The following is a 16,606-nucleotide window of genomic DNA, read 5'->3' as shown; positions in this document are numbered from 1 at the left end:
CAATAAATTCGGATAAGTATTAAGAGATTACCGCACCGTAACTCGTGGCCGCTCTTTACCGAATCCGAGTTTAATGAGCCCGCTGCTCTGTCCCACATAAACTGTGTGTGGACCACCACCTCCCCCCCCACCCCACCATCACCCACTGCGTGCAAAAAGGATGTCGGCTCACAGGCAGTGGTCATAAAACTGACGTCTTTTCGATGGGCGCCAAAATGAAGAGAAAATTAGAAATCGAACGTACTCTGCGCCGGCGACGGTAAAACTCGATCGCACAATGATCGCGTCAAGTCAAAGCGCTCACTGTTTAACCTCTGCGACCGTGTTTCGTGTGGGCTGTTCGCCATCGTGAAGGAATGTGATGCAACTGTGCACGCACGAAATGCATTTCTCGAGCTGTCGATGCGATCTTCAAAACAAATCGTCCCTCGGTTAGTCATAAAAAACACTACCGTGTGACACCCGATCCTCGGTGGGGCGTGGGTTAGCCACGCAACATAATGAGGATCTTCTGTCAAACGAAAGGATAAAGTTGCCGTCTTGTGTGTGTGTGTGTGTGTGTGCTTACCAAAACATGGCTTTTTATTTTTATTGCCCATGTTTACGCAATAGAAACAGCAAACGAATCAACACAACACAACTACAAACACAAACAACGCCTTCAAGCTGTCAAACGTGCGTTACGTTGTGGAGCATTCTTCTCCCACACATAACGGATGATGCGTGTTTGTATAGATGTATGCGACGGTCTAGCTTGTCGGACTCATGCTAAACCCCGGGCTATGCTTATAATGCGATGACTAATTCTGACCTTTGGATGTCATTGATTGCCAAAGCGGTTACGAAAAGCAACAGAAGCAGCCCACACGACCTAAAGTACTCTGATTGTAGTCGATTTGTCTGTGACTCATGATAGTTTCCTCCGAGAGAATGCTTCCACTTCTAAAGTTATATCTTAGGAATTCGGACCTATCACACCAACTTTTGGATACACTTTGGGACCTGGAAAAGCTCATCCAAGACTTCTGAAATGTCTAAACTAATCATTTTAATCCAACGATCACCATTGTATCTCAATGTGCATCTTCGAGTCTCTATGCTTTTAAAGCTTCGCTGTATTCTAGGCTAATTTGACTAATCCTTACTTCCTCTGTCCAAGAATGTTGACGCCACTGCAACCACCATTTGTGATCGCCGCCACCAACAGTGGACAGCCAATCGATAGGCTTCGCACTAAATAAGCTATGCTAATACGATTTTCTGCATCAAATCGAAACAGCGATACAAAATCACCAAACGAAACCTTAACGCAAGTGGTGAAATGGTTGACTCCTCCAGAGGTATCTTCCGTATTCCGAATTCCGGCGAACCAAGAAGAACGAGAGCCAAGTGCAGCTATTAATCTTCCTATTTTCTCAACACACACACGCACACTAAGGCCTGGCTGTCGATTTTTGGGACACCTATAGACAACTCCAATATCCAACAAGATAGCCAGCCGGGCGACGAAAAAATCTTTCTCCAATCGTTCGCCATGCTTTGTTCGGAGCCGTGACATTTACACACTTAGGTAGCCGGTTCCCTGCTCAAGAAGTCCATCCAGCGTACGGTTTTTGGGAAACCTATCTATACATAGCACGGGTGAGAAGAAACGCATAAATTACTCAGCGTAAGGTATTTAAATCTTGGTGCTATTAGACGAAAGCCAACCTTCGGCTCTTAAACACGCTCCACACACACACACTGGATGACTTCCAAATGAATTGGTTAAACGTGCAGAATCCGACGTGGGATATGGAAATTGTACGTGAGATCATCATTCTTACCGACAGAAAGGTCTGGAAGACGACAAGACGAATGACATAAAAAGCTCACGAGGCCTGAGAAGATCCCCTATTTCTAAGTCAACTTCGAAGTCGCCGACAATCGTTGACAGATTTCTTTTTGCCAGCCCATTCTGCAGGACTTTAAGTGGAGTGGTCATATGTCATATACTTTAGAAATTTATGAGCGTCACAAAAAAGCTTCGACACAAAGGATTTGTCTGTGCTTTAACTTGATTTTCGCATAATTCTCGTAAGACATCGTTCATTAGAAAAGATTGTTAAAAACAGATCATAAAACTCCTTTGATCCTCTCGTTTCAAAGGTTTAGTAAAAACTTATGATGTGTGAACGAGGTCCATAAAAAGAACACAATGATGGGTTCAAGTCCACCTGTAGCCTGTAACCGGTTCGACAATACAGCTCCTCAAGAGTTACAGCTTCACCAAATAGTCGGTGTTTTATTTCGTTAGTAAAACAAACACATCTCCAGATGTCTAACGATTGCCGGAGCTCCCGCCAGGTAATCGTGATCTTGAGCCGTTTGTTTGCTCGTCAACATGCGCACACCTTCGATACACCCGAGTGCACTTCTTATGACGATCTTTGATTCCCCAACAACATCCCCAAAAGGCGGAAATATAAAGATCCCGAAGTTTGATGAGGTCTTGGCGAGCTTCACTTCTGACTTCATTAGCGCCACCCACAGTTCCCCGATACTTCATTAGACAGCGGGAATGGCTCATGGGAGTTGGTCGGTACCAGCCAGATGCCGTTATCTAAGCACCCAACCCGAACTTCATGATTCTCGGCCCGCTCCATCCCACGCCGGGCTTTGAAGTGCAGCATATGTCCAGCAACAGGTGCAACTTTCACCAAAAAGCTGTAGAATGGAGCTCGAAGAGACCTCACAAACAAGCTCCCGAACGAATGAACGAGACAAAAACGCCGTTAGAAGAAGAAACAAACAGCAACGCCTCCATTCGATCTGCCGACTAATTCGTCTTGCTCCATATGGCACGCCGGTGGTCGCTTTTAGAACATTGCGCATCATACGGTTCAGGTGCGTCACTTGCGCGCGGAGGGAACCATTACTGATTGCGCAAGAGATCGTTATGCTTTTTACATTTCTTCCAGCGCTACCCCTTCTTTTCGCACCCGATCTACTGGCAATCAAAGTGCCGGGGAGGCTCGTTAGAAACAATCCGAACCGCATGTAGATCATATGCCGTGTGAGTAGCGGAAGAGGTCGAATTAATTATCCTGATTTGATAGCATCCGTACGAATGAACGGGCGTGTTCAAAGTCGAGGTCCTATACTATCCATTCCGGCTAATGGCGAACGTAGAAAGTTGGCACATCGGGGGGGCCTATCTCTGCCTAATGCTTGTGGGAATGACCTGTAATCCACCCTGCTTCCTATTCATACTCGGCAGGATATGTGCTTAAGCGGGTGGATAATCTAATTGTCCGCCTTTTTGCCAACCTTTACGCTTTTGGGTTTCTCCATGGCTAGCCCCCCGCTCGGCCCTTCGAAATGATCGCAAGAATGTTTCTGCGCTGTTCGAGAAAAGTTGGTTGGTTGTGCAACAAAAACTGCGGTTGCGAACTGCGCAACAAAGCAGCACCACGGTGTTTCCAAACGAACACCACTTCCATTGACTACATTAACATGAATGTAAAGGTTATTTCTTGCCAGCATGAAGCAAAGCAATTAAAGGAAATGAACAGCGGACTAGAGAAGAAACAACACCAAAGCCAAAGCGATTCTTCCGGTTGCGGAAATTGTTACAACGCTTAGAAAACTTGAATAGCAACCAATGAAACAACTATTGGAGGACCAAGATTCCCTCTTTGCGTTCTTAAGTCCCTTGCCAAGAAATATTAAATAAATCACAAAATTAAACAGAATAATACCAAGAAATCGTTTACATCAATCGAAACTCAAGCGTTTTTAGCTTCCTTCCTATTACTGAGAATCGTATTAGTAGGATTTTCTGTCCAGCTGAGAAAGTTTTCGCGTGCCTGCGGGCGTGAAAAATCGAACTGTAAGCCATACCGTAACAGCTATCGGAAGACCCACAAAAGGAAGCGCCGTCCTTTTCCACACACACACACACATACAAAAGGGAACACGGATTACGGCGTCTGCATTCCGGCACGAAAACAGGCGCTAGTGCGGCAGCTATCCGAAGGGAAGTCACGCACGCGAGCACGCACGGAACACGCGCCGGGTCTCGATCGACAAAATACCATCAATTTTCAAATGTTTGTGAGTTCCTTTGCTTCGAACACACTTACTAACGCATGGTCGAAAGCATTCCACAGAAATAGAAGAGTTTTGAAGGCATAAAAATACCAACTCCTTCTCAAATTGAGCCTGCCAAGCAAGAGGAGAGCCTAGAAGGACTTTGCGGGTTAGGTCGTCCGGTGCCACTCTCATAACATGTCCAGCCAAACGGAGCCTGGCTGAATTTTAATTCACTGAATAATATACTAATCGAAGCCTCAATCTTTCTGAGGTTTACAGCAAGACTAATAGGTCTTCGTCGGGTTTCAACATTGCATATGTCTCAGGCGAGTATCAGGCGTACATCAAAATCTGTACTGAGCTGAAGTTTCTGTCTCCAGGTCTCGGATGATCTTCACTAGCACCAGATTGAAGGGAATAAAAGATCTTCTAGGAGCAAATTCTTGTTGGTAGCAAAGGTTTTTGAGAATTCTTCATCCACCTTCACATGACTCGCAATGTTGGTCAATGGCATTCTTATAAGCCTAGTAAGCTTACCAGAGATTCCTAGAGCCAACTTGTGACATCAAGTTTTACCCTCACTGCGAAATCTTATGCGACTTAGCATAAATTTATGAAATTATCACTTTAATAGCATAGTTGCTATTCTGACATATTCTCCAAGATTTGCCGCATGATGAAGATCTGATCAGTGGTTAATCTTCCATTTTAAAATGCTCTCCTGTTAGACAGCCAACAGCAGCTTTTATCACTACATTCGAATTCATTACATTAACTTTTACGATGAGTTAACTAAGAAATTGATTCTGGCATACGTGACTACATCACAATGCTTGTGGCAGACGTGCTAAACATTACAGCTGTAACAGGAAGACAGGTCTACAGGCAGCTAACAACCTTAAACAAACAAGCCAACGATCCAACTCTTAATTTATTCCTCAAACAAAATCAACACATGCTCTTCCAATCCAATCCTGCGATGGAAGCTGCTGGGTTCGTTTCCGTATGAAACAATAGCAGGCAGCGTTGGAAAAATGCTTTCCTTCTCGATTAATAACAACCAAATCATTTCACCGAGCATAAGCACGCTATAAGCACATGGGTTCAGGTAGGCAAAGTAAGGCGGAAATTTGTATTAAGCATGATTATGTGTTAATTTAACAACACGCACACGCGCGCTAGCTTTTCGGCTGTAGTTTGGAACGTACTTTGGGAGGCTTTTTTCCGCTTCTGATCGAAACCATCGAGCCAGCAAACCAACCAACAAACAATTCCCTGTTATAAGTTAACGACCCTTCAATCATACACCAAAAACATTCGTTTTACGTCAAACCCGGTCGGTCAAAGGCCCGGACGCATACTCTTCCCGGACCCTGATTTATTGCTCACCGTGCTTAATATATTGTAGAAATAACTTATTGCCGTTTTTGTTTTTTTGTTCCGGCAAGCCGATGGGGCCGATACAAGAAAAACACACACTTTTAAGCCTTCTTCAGGGGACCCTTCAAACTCCAAAAAATGCCGAAACGTATCCACGCTTTCCCAAAAAGCCTCAAAATAATGAGCAAATTTCAACCAACACCACCAACGCCCGAGCCGGAGCTTGTACAGTGGATGATAAATTTCCATGAGAGCACATCGATGAAGGTGGTTTTGGGGGGAAATAAATCACCTGCCATCAGCCATCGAGCCAACCAAGAGAGCAGCAAGTGCATTCCCATCTCGCTTTCCGGTTTTTGTTTTGGCCCATTTTCCTTTAGCCATTTTCTTTTCGCCTGCTCGTTGGCTTTTTGTATGTCTTAATTTGATGCACTTATACAAACACATCTCCCTGTCTCTCTCTCGGACCACATCCGACCGGCACGCACAGCTGCATCCATCCAAGCAGTGAAGGCAGATTGAACGGTTTAAAAACAAAACCCCAAAACCACGAGCATGACACCGAAAAAAAGCTTATGCTGCAGAGAGTTCAACAACTCTGGACCATGTAGCTACACACCGATATCGATCGCTAACCAACGATCATGATGGACCGTCATGCATTGGCCGGTACCCTATTTACGGTATTCTTTCGCATTAGCTGTGGTCCATTTTTAGCTTCGACTTCCACAGCAAAATGCTGTATTCTAGCAGCCACAACAGGCTGGTGGTTTGTTGAGGATTTTCGTTACAACATTAAGCTTGTTCTAGCAATTATCAGCCACGGGGTTTGTACGGGGTGTGTGTGAAGAGAGAAAGCTTACTAATTAAATTCTGATTTTCCATTCCACTCAATGATTTTGCTGTGGGTGATGGTGGTGGTAGGTAGACGTTGAAGTTGATTCGCCTTTTTTCCTATTCCGCCCCATCTGTTCCCCGTGAATCATCGTGCTGTCCCAGGGGCAATGGAAACCGATTCTACAACGTGGCATTTGCAATCTTTGCTCCAACGTGCTCCGGACACATCGTCACCACACAGAAATGCTCGTCAAACTCACGCCTGAAAGCAAAGCGCAAAAGAGAAATGAATCAAAAGCTTGAGCGTCTTGAGAAAATCAAACCCATGACCAATGGGAGATCCTCAAATCATCATAAGCAGGACCGAATGATAACTTCGCTGTCGGAAGAGTTCGCACCACTGCCGCACTTCAGACTCTCTTTACCCGTGCTCTACGTCGTGCTCGCTTCTTCAATTGACAGTTTTATGCTTCGACGATCAGTGTCAAGGTCGCAAACGTTCGTCAAGATCGTAGAGCAAAACATGATCGCGAACAAGGCAGGGACAGAGAGATAGAGATCATTGACCGCAAACCTCACGATCATTCGGGTGCAGGTGAAGATGCTTTTGTTTCTGTTTCTGGTTGGGTGGAAATACGAGTCATGATTTTACAGATTTTTAAGCAGAAAACTATCTTCATCAGCACTACAAAAATCGTTACACCACTTCAATATGTTAATTGTTATTTTTAATTTACGATAGAGTTCGATCGATCTTGTTTTTTGTGAAGAAATATTTTCCAACCCAATTTCATAAATCCTTTATAAAATGTTTAAATCAGTTAGTTACTTGCTCAGCAAAAATAATGGTAAAATTATGTCAAACACTGTATTACTACATATAATCGAATAATAAATCGAACCAACCAAATCCCACTAACTGAACCGAAACCACGTGTGTATACATCTCTTTCGTGATAGTAATAGTAAGCCATATAGCAAATATACTAATAGGTCGATAAATGTGTTTACCCTGACTGTCGCCGAACAGCACACCCACGATCGACGAAATGGCGCTTTTACCTTCCACCGAGAATTTACTATCGAAGGCGTTAAGCGATGACGTATGGCATGGTAGTAGTACGAGCGAAGTAAACATCACCACCAGACGACGGCGACACCACACAACCACATTCACACGAGCACAACAAGCACGAATGTTGTGTCGCAGAAGCATCTAGAAGCGAACCCGCATTACTAATACTCAGTGACCAGGCGGAAAAAGTGCGCCAGCATATGCTATGGGAACCGAAAGGATTAATTCCACCCACAGTGACTTGCTATTTGCCTTTCTCTCTGTCTCTCCCTCTCTCTCTCTCTCTCTCTGTTTCCCTATTTCATTAATGATTGTACCGTGCGTACCCAGCGCCGAAGTACGCCTGTTTGTTTACTTTCACAACCACGTCGCGTTATTTTATTTTCGGCTTCGGTCGATACTGATAACTGGGTGTGTGTGTGTTTCTTCAAGCAAATGGTTACATGATTTACCCGCAACCCGAATGGATTCAGAAGGTCCAAAGGGTAACACCTCCCCACTCGCGACTGCACTTTGCAACAACTCCAACTAATGAACGCTCGGTCCGGAGATAAGATAAAGCGACTTTCATGAGCCATGCATGGAGGTTCGCAAATTTGTGAGCTTTTTCTCACCGAAAAACAAACCTTCCCCGATAAGATGCTATTCTGCAGATGGAAGTTATTGCGGCGGCTGCCTTAATGCAACATGAATCACAGGCGCACCACCATCATGTGCGCCCGCATAATGCGCACTTTGCCGTGATAAGCCGGCTGTCGAATTCAACCTTCTCGCTCAGCATCGCCAAAGTGGCCCCATTTAGCTGTTGGTTCGTTCGGAACGGCAAAACCCTGGTCGAAAGCTGACTCTGACATTGAAATTAACACCTCATTTCACCCTAACGCTAACACCGACACGGCCCGCTAACAAAGACACCCATAGCCACAGGGGTAGATGGTTTTTTGCTGCTTTTTTGAGCATTGTTGGGCGATGTTGTTGTGGAAAAGTTGCTTCCTTGACTTCATCTTCGTACGGTCGAGTGTGTGGATGGTGTGAAAATTTTCACCTCAAATCGGGGATGACCTCGCATCGTCTCAAAACAGCAAGTAAATAACAGTAGCTACCAGCACAGCGGAGATGAGACACTGGAGCAAAGCAATGGAGAAAAAACATTGCCAGGGGAGGCCTGGAGTGTTTGAGGTTTTTTCTTCCGAGCATGATGTGACGATGATCAGACTTACAGGAAAGATAAGATAAGGGTAATGATCCTTTAAGTCAAAATTCAAGTGTCTCTAAGTAAAATGTCAACTTAACAAACTTTAGCTAAAGACAACATAGTTAACTCTATTTTGCGGTTACGATACTGGGTATATCTGAATATCATGCCAAGAAATCTTGTCTTGAAGTTTTAGTTATATTCCCATAAATACGTGCTTCAAAAAACTTTTAGACGAATCTATGGATGGAAGAAGTTGCGCACATCCCTCAAATATGAGTCAGGTCTAGGATAATATCTAGGATATTTTCAGCAACTCTCGGAACTACTTCTTCTTTGGCTCTGCAACTTCAAGAGATCTATTCATGGCTTCCTGGACTTAGATTACCCTTAGCTGGATATTCAGTCCTAAGCACTGGGAAACGTTCCGGACTCGGAACTAATCCAGATATATTTTGATATCCTTCAACAAACTTTAAAAACAGTTCAAAAATGTCTGGAAAACCATCAACAAAACTTTGGGACGGATTCAAATATATTGGAGAAAGTGTACTCCGGGACACTCTGCATTGTTAAAACAAGCCCATTTTAATGTTTGCGGACACCTCTCGTATCGTAACTTTCCTCACAAAGCCACACTCCAACCATAGCTTTCTTTGCAATATCCACTTTGAAAGCACACTGCAAAAGACCCACAGTGTAACGCCACTGTGCCAAAAGTGCAACCCAAATCGATCGAAACCGTGGCCCGCCCGACCGGCCCCGGACACAAACAAACGCCGGTCTTCCAATATCGCACGCCCCATCGGTACACGATCTGCTGCAGCATTATTATTTGGCTGGCTCCGTTCCAAATCGATCCGCGAACCTTTGCGGATCATCGAACCATACACAGAGAGAGAGAGCGAGAGAGAGAGAGAGAGCGAGAGAGTGCACATAAATACTGTACCGCCGCATCGCATATAGATGTGCATATTTGGCACACATCATACGAACAGTCATCATCACAGTGCACACGGAAGGTAGGCGAAAAGCGAAGAAAACCCAATGACCCGTTTTCCCCGGACACCGCGGCAACTGACCCCTTTTATGGGTGGCGCTTTAGCTAGACAGAGAAGCACGTCCAGGTTCGCTGCAGGTTCGGGCACGAATAATCCCCCCCCTGTAGGTACGCTCCAGGGGGCAAGGCTTTGAAATTTATGGTGCATAAAGGAAAAAACAATATCTCCCCCGGCACTGAATTCATCATCAATGACCGGTTATTACAATCAATCTACTATTACCAAAACCGCTGTTATTATTGCTTTCCATTCAAGATTCGTTTAAGACGCATTTAACGGTGGGTCCATCCCCCATTTAGATCGTCATTAGTGCTCGAATGGAGCAGCATTCGGTGGGCACAGGAGACACAGTTATGTCACCCTGTTTCGAATAAATCCAGATGATTTCATGGGCTAGTCCAACACAACCTCGCTCAGCTGCTTCTCGAAACGCATCGAATTAAGTCATCGCGGGTTGCGGTACTTTTGCTCCGAATCCATCCGAACAGCAGCCATCTCCGGACCGGCGTTTGCTCGTTAGAAAGCACCTTAACGCTTCCGGTAAGTTGATGTCTTCTTGTGGCGTGGTACTACTCTTCGCCGGGGTCTGCTGTGTCCCGTTTCCGAGTGCTGTAAATTAATTAGCTTTCAAAGAGTTTTTTTTCCTTTCGCTCTCTCTCTGGTTCCCTCTTCTTAACATGCACTCCACAAAAACAGCCGAAGAAAGCTTTGCCGGTTGGACGCGAAAAATAAATGATCCCCACCAAACACACAGTTCTCGGTTGGTCGATTGTTAAAAGACCATCGTTTGAAAATCTGCACCAGACGAAGAATTGAAGGTTCTTCTGCTGCTGGCAAGACTGAACACGGGGGGGGATGCTTGATGGTCATTTCTTTTCCATTTGATTTCCCATATAACTTTTCTTCCCCTTTGACCGGTGTTTCCTGGCGGACGAGAGACAGAGAGATCGTTTATTTTATGACTCCTACGGTACTATATTTTTCCATTCCATCGAGCCGAGAACATCGTCGAGGCTTCGACCCGGAAAATCTTGAATGCTTTGCGATTTCCTTCCTAGCTCCACCAGAGCCCGGACCACATGAGTCGTCCAGTTTTAGACCATGAAAATCTCTGCCACAGAGACTCAAGCCGGCTCACCCAAGAAGCGCGACGAGCGCAACGTCAAGAAAAACGGTCGGGGTTTTCCCTGGGATTTTGTTGGAAGGCTTGAAATGACAATCGTTCCACCCGAATCGAGGGATTCTTTTTCGCTGCCGCTCGATAAATCCAATTGAGTGGCAATTTGAAATGCCATTTCGAGCGGTTATTCTCCGCTTTGGAAAGGTTCCAGCCGGCCAGCTTGAACGGACGACGCTGCAAAGCACGCCTTTGCGGTGAGGTTGCTAGTAGGACCGATTCGATGTGCAAATGAGCTAGAGCAACCGATTTCAGATGAAGATGCTTGAATTATGCATGCTTTGAGCATTGCGAGTAATTAAATTTCAATTCCACCAACACACCCGTGCACTAATCTGGCTAAGGATCAGTTGGAGCATTTGCTTCTTGAAGATAATAAATTATAAATTTTAAAGAAAATTCGTTTTCCGATACCAGCAGTTTTGAGTTGCACTGTTTCTGTGTACATTCATTTTAAGCACTGTCAAGCCCACCAATAAGCCCTTCACAAACCAAAGCACCGGGATTCAAAACCGTTCCAAAAAATGCTACTGTGACATTTAAATGTCCAAACAAGCGCTATTTCGGTGCTTTTCCATGACATGATTTCATTATTACCCTGCCAAGTTGTCCTTCGGAGTGTGTGTGGCACAAAAGCGAAGCATACAGCACGGCACCAGCCCGTCCCAGAACGCACGGCGATGCATGTGGGCCGGTACCACTCCGAGAAGCCGTTTCTCCACACATTCGTTCGTTCGTTCGTTCGTTTTTCCTTGGCCGAAGGTCGTCTGGCACACGGTTGCAACTCTGGCGAATGTAATGCCCGGATGGTAACGGGGAGGAGACTGGGTTGGTGGAATCGAATGGCGCGGAAGCAACTACCCTACAAATGCTAAAATATGTAACACAGAAGCAAGGCGAGCATTGTCGGGGCGAAAATCAAGCGTACGGCACCACCACCACAAATGCAATTTCACACCCACGAACGAATGGAACGCCATTAGCGGATTAGCAAAAAAAATCAAGCATCAGTTGCTGCTGCTGCTGGCCACTCTGGATGGTAGCGGAAAGCAGCACATAATTTCGTCACGCTCGGATGGCTACCGGAAGGCGAATGCGAGCGAGCGAGTGAGCTTCTCCGCGTTGTTCGCGCTGTGCCGGAACTTCGGAAGTAAGCCCTACAATGGTGCGTCTTGTATCTGGTGCAATTGTACGCTGGTGTAGCATTTTTCGCTGCACCGAACGAAGGGTTCCTCTCACAAAGATGCTTGTGGTTGTGCTTCATTTTACATCACACCTTATTAATGGCAGCTAGCTTGCTGTTTGCGGCATTATATCACACTTTCGGTTGCTTCTCAATGCCAAGACGTCCTGGTATGCTCATCTAAAATTAAAGTACAAAATTATGTTCATATGGCCTTACTTTCATGTCCGATGGGGTGAGGTAGAAGACCGCACAGCCAGCTCATACCTTGGTGCAGTTAATTTATGATGCTCACCGCGAGAACGACCTTTTGCAGCGTCCACCGTAGAACGTTCGCACACCTCTTGGGACTCGTACGATACGACGATCCTTGAACTGAACAGGACATTCAGCAGGCCTTCTCTACTGCGGTTGCCCACTGCCCACTGCCCACTGCCCGCAAACGGACTGGCTAAAGTTAGTAAATACCAGAATTGTACCACAATTCCCCCAAACGACATGCCAAAAAATGTAAAGTCTCGACGGTCAGACACAAGACATATCAATATGCTAAACAACAAACTACCATTACGCTGCACCTTTAGTGCTTCATGTAACCCAGCGATGGTAGTAATAGCAAATTTCGCCCTGAACTTACTCCCGGTATTGTGTATCGTGCTTCTCACCATTGCTACCATTGCTTTCTCACAAGTTTGAAATTGTTTTATTCATTCACTTCCCGTCTTCGGTTGGAAGGTTTCCACTCTGCCGCCAGGCTTACTTCCGTTTCAACTGCAGAGAGCGCTTCTGAAAATGTTTCCCTTGTAGGATTTTGTTTCCTTTTCTTTGTGAAAAAAGGACAACAATCGTACATGTTTCAAGGAAATCTACCATGGAGCGGTATAAGGCTAGCAAATGTATGTAAATATTTAATGTTTAGCCGCTCTTAAGACAGGTTGATCGAATAGTAAAGTCGGCAAGCTATGGGACCACAAACACGTCCGTTCTGAGTTCGAATCTCGCAAGAAGTGTGATAATGGGGATAGAATTCGATTCGATAGTCGATTTAATTAAATCAACACCTCTGATAATGCCTCGCCTGAACATCCTCAAGTTACGATTAGGGGAAACCTCTCTCCCACAAGATAAGATATATCAGGTGTGCGATCGATTCCAATTCCCATTGTTGTCCCCCCTAACAACACGAACATCCGATTAACCACATTTTATGTTCAACATTTAAAAACCCATTTCTAACTGCGTGTTTGGAATGAAGGGAGAAATTTATGACACTACACAAAAACAAAAACCCACTGCTTCTGAGTGCCAGGAAAATCGTCCCCAAGCGAAAGAGACCCGTCTGACGTCATGCATGACAAGCTCAACAAGGTTGTCCCCTGTACCGTTTGTTGTTGTTTATCGGTGATGGCGACATAGCAGCATTGGTGGAAAACATTCTTTGCCTCTGTTCGACGTCTAAATCGCTTTCGGGAATCGATCGAATACACCCTGTAGACCTGGCCCCGGCATTCGATTAAACTATTCTTGTACTCGTTTGCCAACCTGCTAGCGGAAATGTCACGCTTCTGTAATATTCCAATACTTATGTTTAGGTCTTTCCGATACTGACTTCCTTAAATTGCATTGGTATATATCGTCGGGATGAGAATTGATACCAGTCCTGCCAAGTTAGTAACCAACCAGATATGTGTCGGAAGTACGCCCTGGAGCTATTTAAGTAAAATGGAGAAAATTCTTATTTTATATAAATCGTTAGTCGAGTGCAAATGCTCAAGGATTATCCGGAATTTGTTGAAAGTCCATACAGACCACATTGTCAACATCCTCAGGTGCCCATAACCATGGTATTGTGAAACAATGTTTGAAGAACCCTTCTGTACAAGAATGGCCCTTCTAACCTCCCACACCCCACAGCATTAATACCGTTGCCAAGGTGCCACGGTGTTTGGTTGTGGAACGCTTCGTAAACACGTGAACTCTGCGTGTGCTTGCTAGCGATGGCAGGAATGCAACTTCCGGCAAAGCTCCAATAATAAAACGTAAGAAAAATTTCGATACACGCCAAGAACGTCATCGTTTGATGATCGAAATGTGGGCTTGATTTTCTAAACAAAAATAAAAAAGATTATGCAATAAATGTGCGAATGCGAGATACACTAAAATCCGTATCAGACACAACAGTCTGCAATTTCGACCGCTTCCGGTGCTTTGCAAAATCCCATTACCCGGGTACCCGGCGAGGCCATCGAACTTGAAGCCAAACACCCCACCAGAAGCCAAGTTGCATCGAGCTCATTGATCCGTTCTTGTTCACACCTTCCCGAGGTGGAAAGAGAATATGCGCATTCTCTTATGGACGCACTTATATTTCCATTTTCCAATGCGTGGAATACGTGGAAGACATGGGGGTTGAAATGAAAACTCCACTAACCCCTTTCGCCGTTCACCACCTGCTACATTGTCGGCGAGTGTGAATGGTCACTCTGGGTTGTCGGTCATTTTCTTCGTCCTTTCTGCGTCCACAGGCATATCATTAATTGCGTCAGGTGGGCAGACGAATCGATGGGAAAGAGGAGGGACAACGCGAAAAGCGACCAACTGCAATGTGGACCAGATGGTGCTGGCCTTCGCTTCTGCTAGCGTCCACCACCATCAAACGGTCAAGCAAAGTTTCGGTAGACCAATTGCGTCTCAAGGTTAGAAGCCAGCTTTTGTCGCCTTGTACGGTGGTTTGGCCCATTGGAGAGGATCGATAAATATCCTTCCCTTCTGAGCGTCTCCTCTGTACAGGATTAGCAAACACCCGACCTCCGCCGTCTTCATCGATTTATACGTCGCCGAAATGAAAAAAGAAGAAACACGGACATGTTAACGCACATAACCGGTCTTTTAGGGGCAGCAGAAAAAGCAGACGATAGATAACGCGTTTTGGGTTCCAGGCTGTTCTGAAGGCTCGCACACACCGCGTTCCGTGTTTTTCGGTGGCCGGAAACACGTGATCGGACCGGCTTCTCGAACCACCTACCTGGTGACTGCGTTTTGTTGTTGAGAATTTGGTTAATTTCTTCCGTAGAGTCCGCCATGGTGAGGAAGAGTTGATGTCCTTACGTATGCCGTGGAAACGCGGTCGCGCTGCGCTGTCGCTCTAGATGGAACGATGGACGTGCTGAGGGTCGCAACAAATTTTCTTTCTGGTTCTGGCTTCGGTGTTCTATTTCCCCTTTCCAATCGACAATCGGAGGAACCGCTCGATGGATGCTGGAACTTTCTTCTCTAACTTCGGTTCGCGGGATACGAGAGTTGCACTTTTTCCTGCACTGCCAACACGGCAAACGCGCACACACATCTACATATACGGACACAAAAACGCACGTACACGCACACACACACACGCTCAACCACAAACACTTGGTTGCTTGCTTGGAGAAAAAGAGAGTGCTGCACCTGGAACGATTCCACACACTTGGGTCGATTAATATCGTGCAAAATGCTTTCACGTGAAGCGCACGCACGGTGGCCTTTTCTACTCGGACACGGGCACAGGCACGCACGCACACACAAGCACACACACACACACACACACACACACACTATCGGGATCGATCGGCTCAGCTGCTTGCTGCCAACGGGTGTGTGCGAGTATTTTTTTTTTATTCCTCCTGCTGCTACTTGGCACTCACTCTCGGGCAACGACGTTGCACACACCTGCCCGGAAAAAGCGACGGCCACGAAATATACGCAATCTGCACTGGACTGGCTAGGCTCGCGCGGGTGGACGCAAACATACACACACGCACACCATCAAAACCACACCTGACGACGACGGCTACGATGAGAGCGAGCAAGCGAAGCAGGTCGTTTCGCTTTTCTCGGAACAAGCGCAATGGGATGCGTTTCTATCTGACAGATAATTACAGCGCTGACGACCACGACGACGATGGTGGGTGGCCGGAAGATGGGGGAGAGTTTTTTTATTCGACGATAAAATTCGCTCGCCACAACCGTGACCTTTCGATTGGTTACCCGGAGGAGGACGTATGCAACAGCCCTGCACACACGCACACACTCGTACTTGGGGATTGGAAAAAAGAACGGGTGAAAAGAAGAACCTCCTGACAGGATTATGCGTCAATTTGGTTCTGTGACGTTCGCGAATGCGGGAGGTTTTTTTTTTGTTCTCGGGCTCTGATCACCTCTGGTTCCCGTTTCCTTTTTTTCTTTCTTCGCTCTCGCACAAGTCCGGACACGCACAGCAACCACACGACCGCACAGCCACACGTTGTTTTTGGTAGTGAGCCTTCTCGTTTATCCGTGCCCATTCCAACACTGAGCCGGATATTCAATGAACGATTCGATGCCATACTGACAGCTGTGTGCGTTTATACCTCGGTGTTGTGTGCTGATCGTTTTCAACCGCTTGTGGGTGTTTGCTAATTTTCAGCAAAATTTCACTTTATAACTTTAATGCTAGAAGATTGCAATTTGACTTAATTTTCGCATTGAAAAAGCATGACGGTGATTATTTTTTCGTATTTTAAGTTATCGTGTCTTCACAGCGGTTTAATATTACTGTGCCGCATTCCGAATCGGACTGCTCTTGCCCTTTAAACCATTCAATAAATCC

At 45.7% G+C, this 16,606-nt stretch overlaps 1 protein-coding gene across 12 annotated transcripts in view; it reads right to left on the bottom strand.

The window, feature by feature from the left end:
• Positions 1-16,314, bottom strand: part of LOC118507611 (capping protein inhibiting regulator of actin dynamics) — a 96,675-nt gene extending 80,361 nt beyond the window's left edge. For 3 of the 12 annotated variants that reach the window (XM_036046314.1, XM_036046312.1, XM_036046318.1), the window contains exon 1: positions 15,008-16,296. In XM_036046314.1, coding sequence (XP_035902207.1) covers positions 15,008-15,065 — 58 coding nt within the window. In that variant the 5' untranslated portion in view covers positions 15,066-16,296. Of the gene's footprint in view, positions 1-8,132; positions 8,136-15,007 lie in introns of all 12 variants that reach the window. The other 9 variants (XM_036046308.1, XM_036046313.1, XM_036046304.1 and 6 more) reach the window with 9 other exon arrangements.
• Positions 16,315-16,606: the final 292 nt, after the last annotated feature.

The sequence above is a fragment of the Anopheles stephensi genome, chromosome 2 (assembly GCF_013141755.1).
Source record: "Anopheles stephensi strain Indian chromosome 2, UCI_ANSTEP_V1.0, whole genome shotgun sequence".
Taxonomy (NCBI): Eukaryota; Metazoa; Arthropoda; class Insecta; order Diptera; family Culicidae; genus Anopheles; species Anopheles stephensi.
The sequence above is the reverse complement of the archived record's forward strand: the minus strand, read 5'-3'. Positions and strand labels throughout refer to the sequence as shown.